Consider the following 21,871-nt stretch of genomic DNA (forward strand, 5'->3'; position numbering starts at 1 on the left):
TGTTATCGCCTTACCGGTGTGGTTCAGTATCGGAAGAATTGGCCGTAAAACGAAACTAATGTTACCTCTATTAGTATATATACAACAATTTAGAAATTTCCAATTTCAAATAGAATCTTTGTAATCATTGCTTGATATCGCTGAAGTTAAATGTCCCGTTCAGTTGTGTATTGTCACTTCAGATAAAGTTGTTGTAAGATACTGAATAAAATAAGGCCATAATTAGATCTGGGTATAATCAAATGAATGTTGATTGATTTCACCGATTTTCCTGTTTTAAATGTTCAGCCTAGAAATAGCAATGTAGGTATTCAAATGTAGTTAATTTATCATTCAGGGCTCTACATCAGTAAGGTCCATGTCCCATCATTCTGGGCTCTACATCAGTAAGGTCCATGTCCCATCATTCTGGGCTCTACATCAGTAAGGTCCATGTCCCATCATTCTGGGCTCTACATCAGTAAGGCCCACGTCCCATCGTTCTGGGCTCTACATCAGTAAGACCCATGTCCCATCAATCTGGGCTCTACATCAGTAAGGTCCATGTCCCATCATTCTGGGCTCTACATCAGTAAGGTCCATGTCCCATCATTCGGGGCTCTACATCAGTAAGGTCCATGTCCCATCGTTCTGGGCTCTACAACAGTAAGACCCATGTCCCATCATTCTGGGCTCTACATCAGTAAGGTCCATGTCCCATCATTCTGGGCTCTACATCAGTAAGACCCATGCCCCATCATTCTGGGCTCTACATCAGTAAGGTCCATGTCCCATCATTCTGGGCTCTACATCAGTAAGGTCCATGTCCCATCATTCTGGGCTCTACATCAGTAAGACCCATGTCCCATCATTCTGGGCTCTACATCAGTAAGGTCCATGTCCCATCATTCTGGGCTCTACATCAGTAAGGTCCATGTCCCATCATTCTGGGCTCTACATCAGTAAGGTCCATGTCCCATCATTCTGGGCTCTACATCAGTAAGGTCCATGTCCCATCATTATGGGCTCTACATCAGTAAGGTCCATGTCCCATCATTCTGGGCTCTACATCAGTAAGACCCATGTCCCATCATTCTGGGCTCTACATCAGTAAGGTCCATGTCCCATCATTCGGGGCTCTACATCAGTAAGGTCCATGTCCCATCGTTCTGGGCTCTACATCAGTAAGGTCCATGTCCCATCTTTCTGGGCTCTACATCAGTAAGACCCATGTCCCATCATTCTGGGCTCTACATCAGTAAGACCCATGTCCCATTAGGGTGAGTGCTTTGACGGGGTCCTTGACTGTGTTGGGCTTACATGAATATGACAAAACTAAATATGACAACGGCTATTTTCACATATCTAAACATAATTATGATACACACATGTAGCGGCACACAATTTACACAAGAAGATATATGACTTTACCTACATTGGCCTATATCATGAACAGAGTAACTGTATGTGATTGATACGATTAACACATGAAACATGTTATTGAGCTACATGGGTTATTAAAACACGTGAACGTAATACATTATTGAATGATTTCGATTGATTTGTATACATTGATGAAATATGAATACATGTATTACATTCCCGTCAAATCCAACTTTGGGAATACATCTAAAATCATTTTACCTTTCTTGTGCAGCATAAGAGTATATAATACAGTTTTCCAATTTATCTATATATAATACGATTTTCCAATTTATCTATATATAATACGGTTTTCCAATTTATCTATATATAATACATGTACAATGGAAACTTCCATTGGCTTTTTTTAGGTATGATTTGCTGTCATTCGTTTGGTGTTGTAAACCAGTTGGCAGTCCAAAATCTTGATATAAGCCGGTCACAGGTAACTTATTGTACAATCACAGGTTAACCCCACATAATACATGTACAATGGAAACTTCCATTGGCTTTTTTTAGGTATGATTTGCTGTCATTCGTTTGGTGTTAGGCGTTTCAAAGCGTCCCAACACCCAAACTTTTAATCGATATTTGACGAAGTCTTTATTTTCCGGAAGTGTGTTTTAGGGGGCCATAAAGACAAGACAACTTAAAAATTCCGTAAAACGTCATATGAATTGACTTTGTGATAAAATGTGTATCAAAAAATTGTACAAAGAATGATAAGACGATTCAAGTCCTTAAAGTATGTATCATGTATATTGATTTCTGTCTTTATTGTTGAAATCTTGGACAGTTTGATCGCTATAATTTATTATGTTGTTGATATGCTGGATTGTTTAATCGTTATTTGTTATTGATGTTTTGGACTGTTTGTTCCATGTTTGTGGTTGGGGTTTTGGACTGTTTGTTCCGTGTTTGTGGTTGGGGTTTTGGACTGTTTGTTCCATGTTTGTGGTTGGGGTTTTGGATTGTTTGTTCCATGTTTGTGGTTGGGGTTTTGGACTGTTTGTTCCATGTTTGTGGTTGGGGTTTTGGATTGTTTAATCGTTATTTGTTGTTGGGGTTTTGGACTGTTTGTTCCGTGTTTGTGGTTGGGGTTTTGGACTGTTTGTTCCGTGTTTGTGGTTGGGGTTTTGGACTGTTTGTTCCATGTTTGTGGTTGGGGTTTTGGATTGTTTAATCGTTATTTGTTGTTGGTGTTTTGGACTGTTTGCTCCATGTTTGTGGTTGGGGTTTTGGACTGTTTGTTCCATGTTTGTGGTTGGGGCTTTGGATTGTTTAATCGTTATTTGTTGTTGGGGTTTTGGACTGTTTGCTCCATGTTTGTGGTTGGGGTTTTGGACTGTTTGATCGTTATTTGTTGTTGGGGTTTTGGACTGTTTGTTCCATGTTTGTGGTTGGGGTTTTGGACTGTTTGTTCCATGTTTGTGGTTGGGGTTTTGGATTGTTTGATCGTTATTTGTTGTTGATATTTTCGGCTATTTGATCGTTGTGTGTTGTTTGGGTGTTTGATTGTTTGATCGTTGTTTGTTGTTGAGATATTGGACTGTTTTTTCGTTGTATATTGTTGGAGTTTTGGATTGTTTGATCGAAATTTGTCGGTGATGTTTTGGATTGTTTGGTAGGTTTTTTTGTGATATATTGGTTTTTTATTGTTATTTGATGATGTTTTTTATTTTTTGATAGTGAATTTTTGTTGATTTAAGTTTTGGATTATTTTATCATTGTTTGTTGTTGACTTTTGGATGTTTTGATATTTTTAGTTGTTGGTGTTGATGTTTGATCGTTGTTTGTTAATGTTTTGGATAGTTTAATCTTTGTTATTGATGTTTCGGAAAGCTTTATCGTTCTTTGTTTGCGGATGATTTGGATTGCTTGATCGTTATTTGTTGTTTGTTGATGTTTTGTATTGTTTCATCGTTCTTTGGTGACTTTTTTATTGCTTGTTGATGTTTTGAATATTTTATCGTTATTTATTTTTTTAGCCCACCATCATCAGATGGTGGGCTATTCAAATCGCCCTGCGTCCGTGGTCCGTCGTCCGTCCGTCCGTCCCTCCCTCCCTCCCTCCGTCCGTCCGTCCGTCCGTCCGTAAACAATTCTTGTTATCGCTAATTCTCAGAAAGTACTGAAGGGATCTTTCTCAAATTTCATATGTAGGTTCCCCTTGGTGCCTAGTTATGCATATTGCATTTTGGGACCGATCGGAAAACAACATGGCCGACAGGCAGCCATCTTGGATTTTGACCATTGAAGTTTGTTATCGCTATTTCTGAGAAAGTACTCAAGGGATCTTTCTCAAATTTCATATGTAGGTTCCCCTTGGTGCCTAGTTATGCATATTGCATTTTGGGACCGATCGGAAAACAACATGGCCGACAGGCAGCCATCTTGGATTTTGACCATTGAAGTTTGTTATCGCTATTTCTGAGAAAGTACAGAAGGGATCTTTCTCAAATTTCATATGTTGGTTTCCCTTGGTGCCTAGTTATGCATATTGCATTTTGGGATCGATCGGAAAACAACATGGCCGACAGGCGGCCATCTTGGATTTTGACCATTGAAGTTTGTTATCGCTATTTCTGAGAAAGTACTGAAGGGATCTTTCTCAAATTTCATATGTTGGTTTCCCTTGGTGCCTAGTTATGCATATTGCATTTTGGGATTGATCGGAAAACAACATGGCCGACAGGCAGCCATCTTGGATTTTGACCATTGAAATTTGTTATCGCTATTTCTGAGAAAGAACTGAAGGGATCTTTCTCAAATTTCATATGTAGGTTCCCCTTGGTGCCTTGTTATGCATATTGCATTTTGGGACCGATCGGAAAACAACCTAGCCGACAGGCAGCCATCTTGGATTTTGACCATTGAAGTTTGTTATCGCTATTTCTGAGAAAGTACTGAAGGGATCTTTCTCAAATTTCATATGTAGGTTCCCCTTGGTGCCTAGTTATGCATATTGCATTTTGAGACCAATCAGAAAACAACATGGCCGACAGGTAGCCATCTTGGATTTTGACCATTGAAGTTTGTTATCGCTATTTCTGAAAAACTACTGAAGGGATCATTATCAAATTTCATATGTAGGTTTCCCTTGGTGCCTAGTTATGCATATTGCATTTTGAGACCAATCAGAAAACAACATGGCCGACAGGCAGTCATCTTGGATTTTGACAATTGAAGTTTGTTATCGCTAATTCTCAGAAAGCACTGAAGGGATCTTCCTGAAATTTCATATGTAGGTTCCCCTTGGTGCCTAGTTATGCATATTGCATTTTGAGACCAATTGGAAAACAGCATGGCCGACAGGCAGCCATCTTGGATTTTGACAATTGAAGTTTGTTATCGCTATTTCTCAGAAAGTACTGAAGGAATCTTTCTCAAATTCCATATATAGGTTCCCCTTGGTGCCTAAATCTTAAATTTTATATATAGGTTTCCCTTGTTTGAAAAGTACTAGAGGTTTCTTCTGAATTTACACAGATTAGTAAGACTTAGAAGAAGAGAAAAGTAGAGAAAAGATCAATCTGACATGGAACCTATGAAGAACATTCAATGGTGGGCGCCAAGATCCCTCTGGGATCTCTTGTTTAAATTGTTTTATCGTTGTTTGTTGTTGGGTTTTGGATTGTATGATCGTTGTTTGTTGTTGATAATTTGGATTGTTTGATCGTTGTTTGTTAATGTTTTGGATTGTTTGATCGTTGTAATTGATGTTTCGGAAAGCTTTATCGTTGTTTGTTGTTGGTGTTTTGGACTGTTTGATCGTTGTTTGTTGATGTTTTGTATTATTTCATCGTTCTTTGGTGACTTTTTTATTGCTTGTTGATGTTTTGAATATTTTATCGTTATTTGTTTTTTTTAATTGTTTTATCGTTGTTTGTTGTTGGGTTTTGGATTGTATGATCGTTGTTTGTAGTTGATAATTTGGATTGTTTGATCGTTGTTTGTTAATGTTTTGGATTGTTTGATCGTTGTGATTGATGTTTCGGAAAGCTTTATCGTTGTTTGTTGTTGGTGTTTTGGACTGTTTGATCGTTGTTTGTTGATGTTTTGTATTATTTCATCGTTCTTTGGTGACTTTTTTATTGCTTGTTGAGGTTTTGAATATTTTATCGTTATTTGTTTTTAGCCCATCATCAGATGGTGGGCTATTCAAATCGCCCTGCGTCCGTGGTCCGTCGTCCGTCCGTCCCTCCGTCCGTCCGTAAACAATTCTTGTTATCGCTATTTCTGAGAAAGTACTGAAGGGATCTTTCTCAAATTTCATATGTAGGTTCCCGTTGGTGCCTAGTTATGCATATTGCATTTTGAGACCAATCGAAAAACAACATGGCCGACAGGCAGCCATCTTGGATTTTGACATTTGAAGTTTGTTATCGCTATTTCTGAGAAAGTACTGAAGGGATCTTTCTCAAATTTCATATGAAGGTTCCCCTTGGTGCCTAGTTATGCATATTGCGTTTTGAGACCAATCGGAAAACAACATGGCCGACAGGCAGCCATCTTGGATTTTGACAATTGAAGTTTGTTATCGCTATTTCTGAGAAAGTACTGAAGGGATCTTTCTCAAATTTCATATGAAGGTTTCCCTTGGTGCCTAGTTATGCATATTACGTTTTGAGACCAATCCGAAAACAACGTGGCCGACAGGCAGCCATCTTGGATTTTGACAATTGAAGTTTGTTATCGCTATTTCTGAGAAAGTACTGAAGGGATCTTTCTCAAATTTCATATGTAGGTTCCCCTTGGTGCCTAGTTATGCATATTGCGATTTGAGACCAATCGGAAAACAACATGGCCGACAGGCAGCCATCTTGTATTTTGACAATTGAAGTTTGTTATCGCTATTTCTGAGAAATTACTGAATGGATCTTCCTGAAATTTCAGATGTAGGTTTCCCTTGGTGCCTAGTTATGCATATTGCGTTTTGGGACCAATCCGAAAACAAGATGGCCGACAGGCAGCCATCTTGGATTTTGACAATTGAAGTTTGTTATCGCTATTTCTGAGAATGTACTGAATGGCTCTTTCTGCAATTTCATATGTAGGTTTCCCTTGGTGCCTAGTTATGCATATTGCGTTTTGAGACCAATCTGAAAACAATATGGCCGACAGGCAGCCATCTTGGATTTTGACAATTGAAGATTGTTATCGCTATTTCTGAGAAAGTACCAAAGGGATCTTTCTCAAATTTCATATGAAGGTTCCCCTTGGTGCCTAGTTATGCATATTGCGTTTTGAGACCAATCGGAAAACAACATGGCCGACAGGCAGCCATCTTGGATTTTGACAATTGAAGTTTGTTATCGCTATTTTCGAGAAAGTACTGAAGGGATCTTTCTCAAATTTCATATGAAGATTCCCCTTGGTGCCTAGTTATGCCTATTGCGTTTTGAGACCAATCCGAAAACAACATGGCCGACAGGCAGCCATCTTGGATTTTGACAATTGAAGTTTGTTATCGCTATTTCTGAGAAAGTACTGAAGGGATCTTTCTCAAATTTCATATGTAGGTTCCCCTTGGTGCCTAGTTATGCATATTGCGATTTGAGACCAATCTGAAAACAACATGGCCGACAGGCAGCCATCTTGTATTTTGACAATTGAAGTTTGTTATCGCTATTTCTGAGAATGTACTGAATGGATCTTTCTGAAATTTCATATGTAGGTTTCCCTTGGTGCCCAGTTATGCATATTGTGTTTTGAGACCAATCTGACAACAACATGGCCGACAGGCAGCCATCTTGGATTTTGACAATTGAAGTTTGTTATCACTATTTCTGAGAAAAGTATTTAAGGGATCTTTCTCAAATTTCATATGTAAGTTTCCCTTGTCGCCTAGTTATGCATATTGCATTTTGAGACCAATCTGAAAATAACATGGCCGACAGGCAGCCATCTTGGATTTTGACAATTGAAGTTTGTTATCACTATTTCTGAGAAAGTACTGAAGGGATCTTTCTCAAATTTCATATGGAGGTTCCCCTTGGTGCCTCGTTATGCTTATTGCATTTTGAGATCAATTGGAAAACAATATGGCCGACAGACCGCCATCTTGGATTTTGACAATTGAAGTTTGTTATCTCTATTTCTCAAATTACTGAATGGATCTTTCTCAAATTTCATAAGTAGGTTCCCCTTGGTCCCTTGTATTGCATTTTTGGACCAGTCTGTCCTGAAAACAACCTGGCAAACAAACAGCCATTATCGTTAAATCTCAAATTTCTTATATAGCTAGGATTCCCTTGTTTGAAAAGTACTGGAGGGATGTCTCAATTTGCACAGATTAGTAAAATGAAGGGAAAAGTAGAGAAAAGATCAATCTGACATGGAACCTATGAAGTTCATTCAATGGTGGGCGCCAAGATCCCTCTGGGATCTCTTGTTTTTTTATGGTTTTATCGTTGTTTGTTGTTGGGTTTTGGATTATATGATCGTTGTTTATTGTTGATAATTTGGATTGTTTGATCGTTGTTTGTTAATGTTTTGGATTGTTTGATCGTTGTAATTGATGTTTCGGAAAGCTTTATCGTTGTTTGTTGTTGGTGTTTTGGACTGTTTGATCGTTGTTTGTTGATGTTTTGTATTATTTCATCGTTCTTTGGTGACTTTTTTTTATTGCTTGTTGATGTTTTGAATATTTTATCGTTATTTGTTGTTTTTTTATTGTTTTATCGTTGTTTGTTGTTGGGTTTTGGATTGCATGATCGTTGTTTATTGTTGATAATTTGGATTGTTTGATCGTTGTTTGTTAATGTTTTGGATTGTTTGATCGTTGTAATTGATGTTTCGGAAAGCTTTATCGTTCTTTGTTGGTGGTGTTTTGGACTGTTTGATCGTTGTTTGTTGATTGTTGATGTTTTGGATTGTTTAATTTTGATATGTTGTGGATATTTAAATTTTTGTATATTGTTCTTTGTTGTTGATGTTTTGGATCGTTTGATCGTTATTATGATGTTGATGTTTTGGATGATTGTTTAAACTGTTGTTTTCAAATACAAATATAGTTTCCTCGAGTTGACAGGTACAACAAGGTGATTTAGCAAAAATGATTTGGTATCAAAAATTAATTGTGCGTTGCGTCAGTGTCACATGATAATGACACCAATGGTGTATAACGTATGTTGGTTACGTCGATCGTTTAAGATATCGACGAAGCCAGAATTGTGGGTTGTCCTTTGAAAATCGACAGCATGACAATGAAACACCAACCACGGAATATAATCAGTCGTTCATACACATTCATTTCATGACAGGCACGATCGGTGTGATTTGAGTGAAAATGAGAGTCGATACAAGCTTTGTGGCGATATAGCTTTTGAGGTAAAAAGTCTTTGGAACATAATGGCTGCCGATTTTTGGCGTTATGTTTTAGAACTGTGAGCGTTATGAATCAAATTTTAGACTAAATGGTTTCGAGCTAAACAGCTTTGAGGTCGAATCCCTGTAATTCTTCGTCTGGTCTTAAAGTTGGTAGGGTCTCATATGTTGAATTTTAATGTTGCGTGCAGAGTAATGGGTCAATTTGGGCATTGTGATATAAATAACTTCTTCTTTGAAACTGAGCATTGGATATCGCTCATATTTGCCTGGTAGCATCACTATGGGGTTGGGATCCAAAATTGTACAAATGGTGGGGCTGACTCCGGGGACCTGGGGGCGGAGCCAAAATTGGTCATATAAGGAACTTCTTTTCTGAAAACGAGCAATGTATATCATTCATATTTGCCTGGTAGCATCACTATGGGCTGGGGATTCAAAATTGTGCAAATGGTGGGGCGGACCACCCGGGGCCAGAAGGAGGGGCCAAAAGGGGTCAATTTAGCTAAATTGATATAAACGATTTCTTCTCTTAAACTCAGCAATGGATATTGCTTATATTTTTCTGGTTGCATCTTTACGGGGTAGGTATACAAATTTGTACAAATGGTGGAGCTGACCCCCGGGAGCCTGAGGGGCGAGGCCAAAAGGAGTCCATTTGGCTAAATTGTTATAAACGACTTCTTCTCTGAAACTAAGCAATTAATATCGCTCATAGTTGACTGGTTATATGGATCCTTATGGGGTAGGGATACAAAACTGCAGAAATTGTTGGGCTGACCCCCTGGGGACGTGAGGGGAGGGGCCAAAAGGGGTCATTTTAGATAAATTGATATAAACTACTTCTCCTCTGGACCTAAGCAATATATATCACTCATATGGTCCAATTGGTTCAATTGGTCCATATGGCAATATTGATATTAATGATTTCTAAAACTAAGTAGTGTATGGCATTACTATTTCAGTGGTTACATCCCCAGGAGGCTGTGATTCAAACTTAAACAAATAGCGGGGCTGACACTCCCCAACTCCCATCCCCTGGGGCCTGGGGTCTATCTCCACCCTTGAAGACTAAGTTCCTTTATAATATATTTTTTGAAACCATATGGATCCCCACCCCATAACCTTGTATAGCCTTGCTGGTCACAAAGAGATGAACACAATCCTAATGTAAAAATAGGCCCGGGTCCTTTCTCAAAGGAGTTATAGTTTCTTTAAATACAATCATGTTGAATCTTGATATCGTTTCTGGGTTATATCTTTGTAGCAGTTGAGATCCCAACAACTTAATCATACATCAACGAATAAAGTTGTATTTAGACAATTGTTTAATATGTAAGGCATATATTTATTGACATTTACATGCGGCTGTCTTTAGTGTTGTCTTACTAAGAGACATGGTCTTATTTTTTTACTTACAAGTATATGTGTATATGTGATGCTATGTCTGATAAAGGGACAATGGGGTAAAATGTAATCGTTTTAAAGTTTTTGTCAGAAATATCAATAGCAATAGCACACGCCTTATATAACGGTAAATATGTAATAGTACACGCCTTATATAACGGTAAATATATAATAGTACACGCCTTATATAACGGTAAATGTATAATAGTACACGCCTTATATAACGGTAAATATATAATAGTACACGCCTTATATAACGGTAAATATATAATAATACCCGCCTTATATAACGGTAAATATATAATAGTACACGATATATATAACGGTAAATATGTAATAGTACACGTCATATATACCGGTAAATATATAATAATACCCGCCTTATATAACGGTAAATATATAATAGTACACGATATATATAACGGTAAATATATAATAGTACACGCGATATATAACGGTAAATATATAATAGTACACGCCATATATAACGGTAAATATATAATAGTACACGCCTTATATAACGGTACATATATAATAGTACACGATGTATATAACGGTAAATATATAATAGTACACGCCAAATATAACAGAAAATATATAATATCACACGCCATATATAACGGTAAATATATAATGATAGTACACGTCATATATAACGGTAAATATATAATGATAGTACACGCCACATATAACGGTAAATTAAGAAATAATTAACGATGATTCGTGTGTTGTTTCAGGATATACAACGAGGACGAGGATATTTTGCAATTAAATTAATAACGAAGGCCGCAAAGATCGACCTCTTTCTAATAGAAAAACAGTAAAGAAAACCCGAGAAAACCTTGAAATTTATTTCTTGAGTATTGCATTATTTGCTGATGAAATATACAGGCAATACAGTACTACGATCAAGAGCATCTATCATATGGCATTGATTTCGAAAGTTAAAAAATAAAAATAAAGAAAAAATGGGGGGCCTCCGTAGGATTCGAACTCGCGTCGTGATAAAAGTTATTTGAAAGACTAACCCATTTTTTTTTTTTTTATCTTAAAAGTAAAATTTTAATATCCCATACATAGGGCCTCAGGGGTTGGGGCCCCTGAGGTTCCTCACAGTTCAAACATAAATAAAATGCATAATAAGAAAGACATCATTAAAATATCACAGAATTTTTGTCAGGCAGTATAATCACAGATATCTAACTTTCAACATGAATGATGGCAGGTGACATATACCCGTATCCTTTTGTATTATATACTCAAAAACTGACAGTAACACCATCAAAATCGACAGAAACCATTCTATTATCATTTACAAAATATTTCTTAAAAAGCTTCATGTTATCCCGTTTGCGATAATATGTGAAAATAAAACTAATGAATTTTTTCACCGTAAATTTAAAAAATCGCAACATTGGAACATTTCCTTCACTGAGCATCATCATATTCCTACGCTTATAAATGCAGAACCTCGCCACACTAAGAATGAAATTAACAAAATAGCCATTCACATATTTCCATTTCTCACTAAAACCCAGGATAATAAGTCTTTCATAATTAAGTGAGCTAGCATTATCTGGACATACTTTCGAAAACAGATTCTCCAATATTTCAACCATAAAACCTTTTAAAACTGATAGCTCTGGACAGTATACAAATAGATGAAATACATCTTCTGACTGTTTCTGACAAACCGGACAATCAGCCGAATCCGAAAACCCGCACCTTAGAAGTTTCTGTCTCGTAAAAATCGCATTATGAACAACTTTATAGTGCAGTTCAACACATTCGACCGGATAATGAGGCACGTGTACAGCTCGAAAAATAGTATCCACTCGTTGGGCCGGAAAGCAACTCGACCAGAACGACAACGCGGCCGGTGTCGTAAAGTGCATTCATAAAGAAAAAATGGGGGGCCTCCGTAGGATTCGAACTCGCGTCGTGATAAAAGTTATTTGAAAGACTAACCCATTAGCCCACTCGACTGTAGTAACGTTTTATGAAATGAGTGAATTTTAGATATATAAAATTGTAACAGCAGTGACTCACGAGCGTGTATTATTGGCACGAGCGTGTATTATTGGAAAATGATACATGGTTTTAAACCAATCAAAACTGGCGTTGCATAGCAAGCATGGTAGAATATATAATAGTACACGCCATATATAACGGTAATATGGTGTGACCCCCAGCAAATCTGTTTGGCTAACCTCTGGCCTTTGACCAGGGACTATTTTTACTATCCTCACTTATGCACGGTGTCTAGAATGAAAAAATCTCCTAATGAACATTTCACATCACAATAACCAGTAATAGCATACCTACGAAATCCAGGAAAGGACCGATAATTGAATCTGACAATGCATATGATTAGTCTAATATTCAGCGGTGATGTTCGACTTCGCGATCACGGTGCTGTCTTCGAATGTATTTGAGCGGAGGATTGTCAAACTAATATTTCGTTTTGTAAAATTATATCATTTCGAATTATAGAACAGAAGATATGAGTAAATATCAATAGTACACGATATCTAAAGGTAAATATATAGAGATTCCACAGGTGACTTCCTTGTGACTCTAGACATGTTCATACGAGATCTATATATATATCTACTAATGCGCTGCGCAATTTAAATAATATAGATGTTTTCACATATTTTCTGTTGTAGGTTGTCCGTGGAAAGGAATGAGGACTAGAGAACGGTGGGTAAGTTTCATTTCTATTCTTGTGATCAGTTCTTTAGGATAAAACTCAATCACTGAAAAAGTATTGATGATTTATGTTTAGAAATGTAAAAAAATATATCGCGATGAGCTGATTCTAGCTGATAACTGTTCTGTGCGGATGACTCATTTTAATTTTTGAAAGTTGAGGATATATGGTGACTGCCTGTTTACTATACTCTTGAGAAAGTCCCGGCAGGACTACCTTGCTCAGCTCTACCTTCCAAACTCATTAGTCATGATAAAAGGTCTTGACATTTAGAATTAGCTATAGGTAGTTATGTAGGGGATAATGTAAGAGTGGATATTTTTACTGTGTAATATTCCATAGGAGTATTGCTGTGAAGCCTTTAGTATTATGTCGTTATCTATATTATACAAGTAGGGCTATGTAGCCACTAGTTTCTACTGATACAGTCAAAGGCCTTGTTGAATTTAACATTCTAAACACGTCCCGTTCTGACAGTGTGTTTATCAGTGTCTGTCATAGCTGTAAATTGGACATTCGCTTATTTATCTTACATAAATGAAAATTGAATAAAGCTAGATAAAATTTATGTTGATGTGTATACTTGCAAGCTTAAAATACATCAGAAAGTAAGACCCTGACGAACCTAAGAATAACGAACCCGGTTATTAGTGAAAACCACTCCTTTTACTTAATTAAGGAATATATCTTGTAGTTATTGTGTTTTATCGTTAAACTGGTCTGTAAACTGCATTTTCATATGTTAAATGACGCACGTTAGTGCGTCATGTTGAAATATCTATAAAAAATACTTGTGGTTTTATCAAATGTTCTCAAAAAGTTAACTCGGTACTCCTTTTTCCGCGTTATACGAATTGACGTAACAACAGCTCATTCCAATTTGGCGGGAAAGATTGTCAACTACAGGAGTAAACAAAATATAGTCCCACAGTAACATCGTTTTTTATTCGATTTTGGTAGGATATTTCAAACATTTTTTATCGTTATATTATTGTTAAGTCTACCATATTCCTTCCATATTTTATTTACGTCAGGGTGCCTTTGGCACCTGCCGTTATAGGCGTGGTGGTAAAATGTTGTTACTGACAGATCTCTTCCGGCTAACTATTCCTCTTTTCTGTCATACAAATGATATACATCCGTAGCCTAATATAGTTCCTATTTTGATAGCAATTATTGACACAATTTAAGTGATGTAAACCGTGTTTACTGCAATTATTTAAAATGAAATGTGAATGTTTGGTGTTCTAGACTATTTTAGAGTAAAAATATTAACCTTTTTCCTCGTCAGTATATGCAATTTTGTTGGCGTAGGATTACGTAGTTCTGTCTCGATACTGCCTTGAAAACGAAAGTAGAAAAATCAGTTTGATCGTCGTGGAAATTTACATGCATTCACAGAGAAACTATCCACATCTGTTCATCCTGAGTTCATATGCAGGAACATTTGATAGCTTAAAACCAATCCTATTTACGTAGTCAAATGCACCTGATAACTTCAGCTGTCACGTGACTCATCACTAGTCAGCCAGAATGGCGGTTATGTCTACTGTAACTAAACCAACGACCGTTCGCAGTTTCATATTTATTTGCATGTCGCTAGAATACGCAAGAAATATGACCAGGAATGAAGGGCAAGTTGTAACAAACTACATTGCCGTTTTTCGTGAGGATTTTATTAAATAAGGTTATTATTTGTTGTTTGAAAAGAATCTAATGATTATGATCCGTGACTGATGTACTGGCGTCGGTGTCAAAACTAGATATGTCTCAGTCGGACAACGCGACCGCAATTTCCTATCGGAGTGAAAATGTGTTACTACGGGTCATAAAATATATGTTTGATAGGCCTTATTAATAACTTATAGTATAAATAAAATTAAAAAAAACTTCAGCTGTGTACATCTTGGATTTTATCTTTAGTTGTAGTTGCTTGAACAACATGTTCTGTTAATAGACCGATTTGTCGTTCAGTTGATTCTTTTTTCAAAAGTTTACAAACAGCTTTACCTGATTCAGGAGTATATCGATAATCTTCAACAAGCATTAAAGAAATGGGGAAAGAACTAAACTCAGCTATTGTAAAGTTGTCAGCTGATATATATGTTATACATGCTTTCTTGAATATATATAGAATAGGAATACCAGGGCCAGATGAAGACATTTTCATCTGATACAAATGTAACTGTCTGACTATAAAATCCAATTTTGAATTTCTTATAATATGACCTCAGACCCTAACGTTTCTCAGGACCTTTGGCCCTTTGATTGAAAAAAGTCAGAACAGAAACAAAAATAGTTATTGCGCATTCACACTAATTGCGCATGTTTGCACCGGTCCGGCGATGGACAATGTATTCCTACACGTCAAATTTGATGTTTACACTTCATTCTAATTAAAGTTTCGTTATAACGACATCTTGAGAGTGTATACACTGTATTTATTTTGAAATTATATAATAAACCAACATTTCCCAGTGTTTATCTCGTTCATTTTCTACATTTGCTGGTAAATCATTCAACAAAAATGCGTTCCGTAGATAAAAAAGCTGTTCTTCTATTCATAACTGCACATTGATGGGGTATACTTTTAGATGATTACCCCTGTCGCTGCTTAACATACATCAATACTTTCATGTTCCATGAATAAGTTTATATAGTTCTTTCATATAACTGAACTGTACCATGTATAATACTGTATGAAACTTTCTTTTATCCTAAATTTTACGTAGAACTGCTAAAATTCGATATGTTTGTAGAAAAATAGATATTATGACTTTCCAACATAATAAATACGATACGAACTACCGTAGAGTTTCAACTGTACTAATTTTTACCTTTTTAATATTTCAATTTCACATTATTTCATATGGTATCGGTTGACTACATTATCCGTTCATAACGCAAAGCGAGCCAATGCACCATGGTGATCTTTTTTGGCACAGTGACAATTACTGAGGTCACGTGATGTGTTACCTGTATTGTTATCAGGTCAGGACAAACTGAAAATGACCATACTTCTTTTGCATTTCCTTTTTTTTGGACAATATGTATTGATAAGTAATGATAAATGATGTCAAACTGCTGAAATTTTGTCTTGGAACGAAAAAATATGTATTATTGTGAAAGAATCAAATTTTGAGCATTTTAGGGGTAGGTGAAAGGCGTTTTAGTTTTTAAAATGTTTAAGTGGTGCTTACTTACTGCTCATGGATTTAATTTCTCATGTTAATATTTTTTTGTATGTCACATTGGCAAAAAGAAGACAAATTTATTAGATTTTACTTGCTTTTAAAGTATTATTGCAGAAAATATCAAGCAATTCTGAACAAGGAAATGTGACTAACAAATTTTATCACTTTTATTATTTATCACGCAACCAAAGTAGATATTTACTTTACCTGTGACATATACTTATAATAAAAGTTAACATTCCTGGGAGAAATCTTCAAAATTTACCCATTTTCACGACTTCCTTAAACATACACGGTCATCTTAATTCCAGGTACCAAATACTGATGACGTTATAAAAAATCCCAGTCGCGAGTTTTGGAGGCAAGGCATACGTTTTTTCATTGTCGACACATAAATATTAGATTAGAATAGCCTCTTGCTTTCTTCAGAAAATGCAAAGGTAATATAACGAACACTCATCGGAAATGTCAATATTGACTGATCTTCACGCTAGATTTCTTCAGCCTGACTGATAATTGGTGTTATTACATGACCAGGGATCATCCTACGGTAATGCGGGTGAATGGGAAGGTATAAGAGGCGGACCAATTTTAAAATGTTGATGTCTCTATGCTTTAGATTTACCAAACCGAATATTATGTAATTAAAACGACATGCTGTACAATTTTGTGTTGAATGATAAATATAGAAATAATTGTTTTTTAAATTTAACATTACAGGATATGGAAACCTACATTGTCACACTGAAGAAGATCGTGAAATACACGTCAAATGACTGCAAATTAGCAAACAGGAAGCATTTGTTTGTCAACGGGACCTCTTCATTGGAGAAGGCATACATATCTTATATGCGAGTTATTACAGCGGAATATCTTAGTGACACTGGAATTCTTTCTTCAAGGTAAAACGAGTTCGTGTATAACAGCTTGTGTAACACAATGTAATATTCTAGCAACTTAGTTCGTGTCTTTTTCTGTTGCCGTTCATTGATGAACACATCCTTGTTATTTTTCAAATGTGTGCAATAAACCCTTTGTATAATCAAACATAAACGGATACCATCTCACGTTAAATTTCGTATGTGATTCGTATACATGTATGATTTACATCATTTGTCTAATCAAATATATAAACGGATTTTATCGCAGATTAAATGTTATAACTGATTCGAAAAGATGTGTTATTTCCTCGGTATACAAATGATAGAATATAGATTCCCTTTCAGCCACCCATTTTAATTTCGAACCAATTGCTGCTTTTTCCTTTCTTTTGAAATGGATCCATTAATGTAGTAAGCGTACGAAAATCATGTAGTTGTTCTTCGCCATGTATGTGAGGGTCTGATGTAATTCACAGGTAATTCTGCCTCATCGAATCTCTTGTATAGAGACACCTTGGTGGATTTAATATATTTAGGGGCCATGTTATGTGGATAACCAGCCTGGTCGCCGAAATACCAGATATGCCTATACATATATAATCAATAGCTGTGCTTACTAGTGTATTATTACGATTTTGATAGAATTTATTTTTCATAAACCACTGACATGATGTAGCCATTATAACCGAGGTATTGTTACGAAAGAAAACAATACATCATTACACTTACCTATATCTATTGTTTTAAGTATCATGAAGATGGTATACATGCTGCTCTGTGTCGTCTACGGGCACTACGTGACTAGTTCTGAGAACCTACCTACCAAAATCATGGTACAATGTGGAACACAGCAGTGCAACATCCTGGAAGAATTCTGCTCAATCGATAACCGTTGTGATAAATGTAACGAAGATGAATGCAAATTACCAAAAGCCGCTGGAGAGAGACCGCCCCAGTGCTTCTTCAAATGTAACCAAGGTATTTTTTGTTTTTAAAATCTAGGAACTCATTATTTTCATCATAAAAAAACTAGAAAGCTTGCTATTTTTATAATCATAGAATTCTTATATTTATAATCTAGGAGCTTACTATTTTGATATAATGACGCATAAATCACGTGACCTGAGGTCAGGGGTTAACAAAGACAATCTGATATATATTACATCTGATGACTTCAAATGCTACATTAATTAATCACGAATGTAATTTTTCGATTGGTGCGATCAATAATGAAATCAATATTTTAAAATTACATTACTTCCCAATCAACATTATTAGAATTATTACCTTATGATTTCTCAAGAGAACCCAATTTCGATCTTTGTGGTCAGTTAACAATTTGTTTAATAATATATTTGAAAGTTCAACAATATATTGTGAAATTACAGTCAATGATGACCAAACATAAAATTTTAATTTGTAGTTATGGAGAAACTAAAGAACTTATCAAATGGTAAGTGGCAGTAGATTGTGACTGTCTTATTAAAATTTCAACATACTCACGGAGTTGCAATCATCATACATTAGTATAAAATGACATGCCATGATGAAGTTTACCTTATTCTTGTATCTATATATTTACAAAAGTGTAAATGACACCTCATGAAAAACATATAGCTATATCTATAGGGACATCAGTGTTCACGGTTTCAAGATTCCGGTCTGAGTGAACAACTTTCCTACATTATATGTAATTTTGAGTTTTTTTTAATGTAGTGTTTAATCCGTTAACATAAAAGTTTCAATATTAACGTGTATATACTATCTCCTTCCTTAATTTGTAAGATGTGTTATGACACTCTTTGTTAGCCGGCTCCTCGACTTGGCGTGTGTACTTCCTCATCTCGTATGCTGCTGTAGTGACGCTACTGTGCATTTTCTTACTGGTGTGGGTATGCAAAAAACGGAAAACAGGATGTTGTGTTTCTAAGGAAAGGCAGTCTCCATCAGAGGAAAGGGCATTAGTCAGGTAAGATAATCTTTTAAATCTTCTTTTCGACAAGGATATGCAAAATAAAAACGCATATTGAATGAGATAAAATAAAACTTGAGACATTACTTTCCTAATAGAGACTTTCTGGTTTCTACATGTCTAGCTTCCCCATGTTTGGTTTCTCCATTGTGGTGTCTCGATGTCTGGTGTCTCAATGTCTGGTGTCTCCATGTCTGGTGTCTTCATGTCTGGTGTCTCCATGTCTGGTGTCTCCATGTCTGGTGTCTTCATGTCTGGTGTCTCCATGTCTGGTGTCTCCATTTCTGTTGTCTCCATGTCTGGTGTCTCCATGTCTGGTGTCTCAATGTCTAGTGTATCCATGTCTGGTGTCTCCTTGTCTGGTGTCTCCATGTCTGGTGTCTTCATGTCTGGTGTCTCCATGTCTAGTGTCTCCATGTTTGCTGTCTCCATGTCTAGTGTATCCATGTCTGGTGTCTCCATGTCTGGTGTCTCCATGTCTAGTGTCTCCATGTTTTCTGTCTCCATGTCTATGTATCCATGTTAAGTGTCTCCATGTCTGGTGTCTCCATGTCTAGTGTCTCCATGTCTGGTGTCTCCATGTTTGCTGTCTCCATGTCTAGTGTCTCCTTGTCTGTTGTCTCCATGTCTGGTGTCTCCATGTCTGGTGTCTTAATGTCTGGTGTCTCCATGTTAAGTGTCTCCTTGTCTGGTGTCTCCATGTCTGGTGTCTCCATGTCTGGTTTCTCCATGTCTGGTGTCTCCATGTCTAGTATCTCCATGTTTGCTGTCTCCATGTCTAGTGTCTCCATGTCTGGTGTCTCCATGTCTGGTGTCACCATGTCTAGTGTCTCCATGTCTGGTGTCTCGATGTCTGGTGTCTCCATGTCTGGTGTCTCCATGTCTGGTGCCTCAATGTCTGGTGTCTCCATGTCTGGTGTCTCCATGTCTAGTGTCTCCATGTTTGCTGTCTCCATGTCTATGTATCCATGTCAAGTGTCTCCTTGTCTGGTGTCTCCATATCTAGTGTCCCCGTGTCTGGTGTCTCCATGTTTGCTGTCTCCATGTCTAGTGTCTCCTTGTCTGTTGTCTCCATGTCTGGTGTCTCCATGTCTGGTGCCTCAATGTCTGGTGTCTCCATGTCTGGTGCCTCAATGTCTGGTGTCTCCATGTTTGCTGTCTCCATGTCTAGTGTCTCCATGTCTGGTGTCTCCATGTCTAGTGTCTCCATGTCTGGTGTCTCCAAGTCTGGTGTCTCCATGTCTGGTGTCTTCATGTCTGGTGTCTCTATGTTAAGTGTCTCCTTGTCTGGTGTCTCCATGTCTGGTGTCTCCATGTCTGGTGTCTTCATGTCTGGTGTCTCCATGTTAAGTGTCTCCTTGTCTGGTGTCTCCATGTCTGGTGTCTCCATGTCTGGTGTCTCCATGTCTGGTGTCTTCATGTCTGGTGTCTCCATGTTAAGTGTCTCCTTGTCTGGTGTCTCCATATCTAGTGTCCCCGTGTCTGGTGTCTCCATGTCTGTTGTCTCCATGTCTGGTGTCTCCATGTCTGGTTTCTCCATGTCTGGTGTCTCCATGTCTAGTGTCTCCATGTCTGGTGTCTCCATGTCTGGTGTCTCCATGTCTAGTGTCTCCATGTCTGTTGTCTCCATGTCTGGTGTCTCCTTGTCTGGTGTCTCCATGTCTAGTGTCTCCTTGTCTGGTGTCTCCATGTCTGGTGTCTCCATGTCTGGTGTCTCCATGTCTGGTGTCTCCATGTCTGGTGTCTCCATGTCTAGTGCCTCAATGTCTGGTGTCTCCATGTTTGCTGTCTCCATGTCTAGTGTCTCCTTGTCTAGTGTCTCCATGTCTGGTGTCTCCATGTCTGGTGTCTCAATGTCTGGTGTCTCCATGTCTATTGTCTCCATGTCTAGTGTATCCATGTCTGGTGTCTCCATGTCTGGTGTCTCCATGTCTATTGTCTCCATGTCTAGTGTATCCATGTCTGGTGTCCCCATGTTTGCTGTCTCCATGTCTGGTGTCTCCATGTCTAGTGTCTCCATGTCTGGTGTCTCCAAGTCTGGTGTCTCCATGTCTGGTGTCTCCAAGTCTGGTGTCTCCATGTCTGGTGTCTTCATGTCTAGTGTCTCCATGTTAAGTGTCTCCTTGTCTGGTGTCTCTATGTTAGTGTCTCCATGTCTGGTGTCTCCATGTCTGGTGTCTCCATGTCTGGTGTCTCCATGTCTGGTGTCTCCATGTCTGGTGTCTCCATGTCTGGTGTCTCCATGTCTAGTGTATCCATGTCTGGTGTCTCCTTGTCTGGTGTCTCCATGTCTGGTGTCTCCATGTCTATTGTCTCCATGTCTAGTGTATCCATGTCTGGTGTCTCCATGTCTAGTGTCTCCAAGTGTGGTGTCTCCATGTCTATTGTCTCCATGTCTAGTGTATCCATGTCTGGTGTCTCCATGTCTGGTGTCTCCATGTCTAGTGTCTCAATGTCTGGTGTCTCTATGTCTGGTGTCTCCATGTCTGGTGTCTCCATGTCTAGTGTCTCCTTGTCTGTTGTCTCCTTGTCTGGTCTCTCCATGTCTGGTGTCTCCGTGCATTTATGCATAAAAACATATCACGAATGCCTCTTTCTGTTGACAATCCAAAAACTTATCTCCTACGTTTGTTTGTGTTTTTGCAGTCACTCTTCCTCACAGCCAGAAAGTGAGAGCCCACTGCCAGTACCAGGTAAGTTGGTCTTTACACGTAAATATGCTATATAGCATGTTGTCCATCCGAAAGTTTTCCACCTAATCATTTACCAAGATTTATTGACAACTCGATGAAATACGATGATTTTATAAGATTTCAAGAAATTGTTAGAAATAGGTGAGTTTTGTTTTAAGTGCATTTTGACATTTGCGAAATAATGATTTGAAAAAAGGAATTGAAAGGTATTTTTTGTGTGTGCGCTTGTGAGTAAGATGACTTGTGTTCAACGCACTCAGAGGACAGAGTTTCAAGTTTTT

The 21,871-nt window shown here is 37.5% G+C and overlaps 1 protein-coding gene across 1 annotated transcript in view; it reads left to right on the forward strand.

Annotated features, from left to right (window-relative positions):
* The window catches only part of LOC117331798, a 38,992-nt gene that overhangs the window by 16,281 nt on the left and 840 nt on the right, over positions 1-21,871 (forward strand). The window contains exons 2-7 of the mRNA XM_033890690.1: positions 12,807-12,844; positions 16,765-16,946; positions 17,674-17,903; positions 18,349-18,378; positions 18,735-18,894; positions 21,544-21,590. Coding sequence (XP_033746581.1) covers positions 12,807-12,844; positions 16,765-16,946; positions 17,674-17,903; positions 18,349-18,378; positions 18,735-18,894; positions 21,544-21,590 — 687 coding nt within the window. The remainder of the gene's footprint in view (positions 1-12,806; positions 12,845-16,764; positions 16,947-17,673; positions 17,904-18,348; positions 18,379-18,734; positions 18,895-21,543; positions 21,591-21,871) is intronic.

This window comes from Pecten maximus, chromosome 7, assembly GCF_902652985.1.
Source record: "Pecten maximus chromosome 7, xPecMax1.1, whole genome shotgun sequence".
Taxonomy (NCBI): Eukaryota; Metazoa; Mollusca; class Bivalvia; order Pectinida; family Pectinidae; genus Pecten; species Pecten maximus.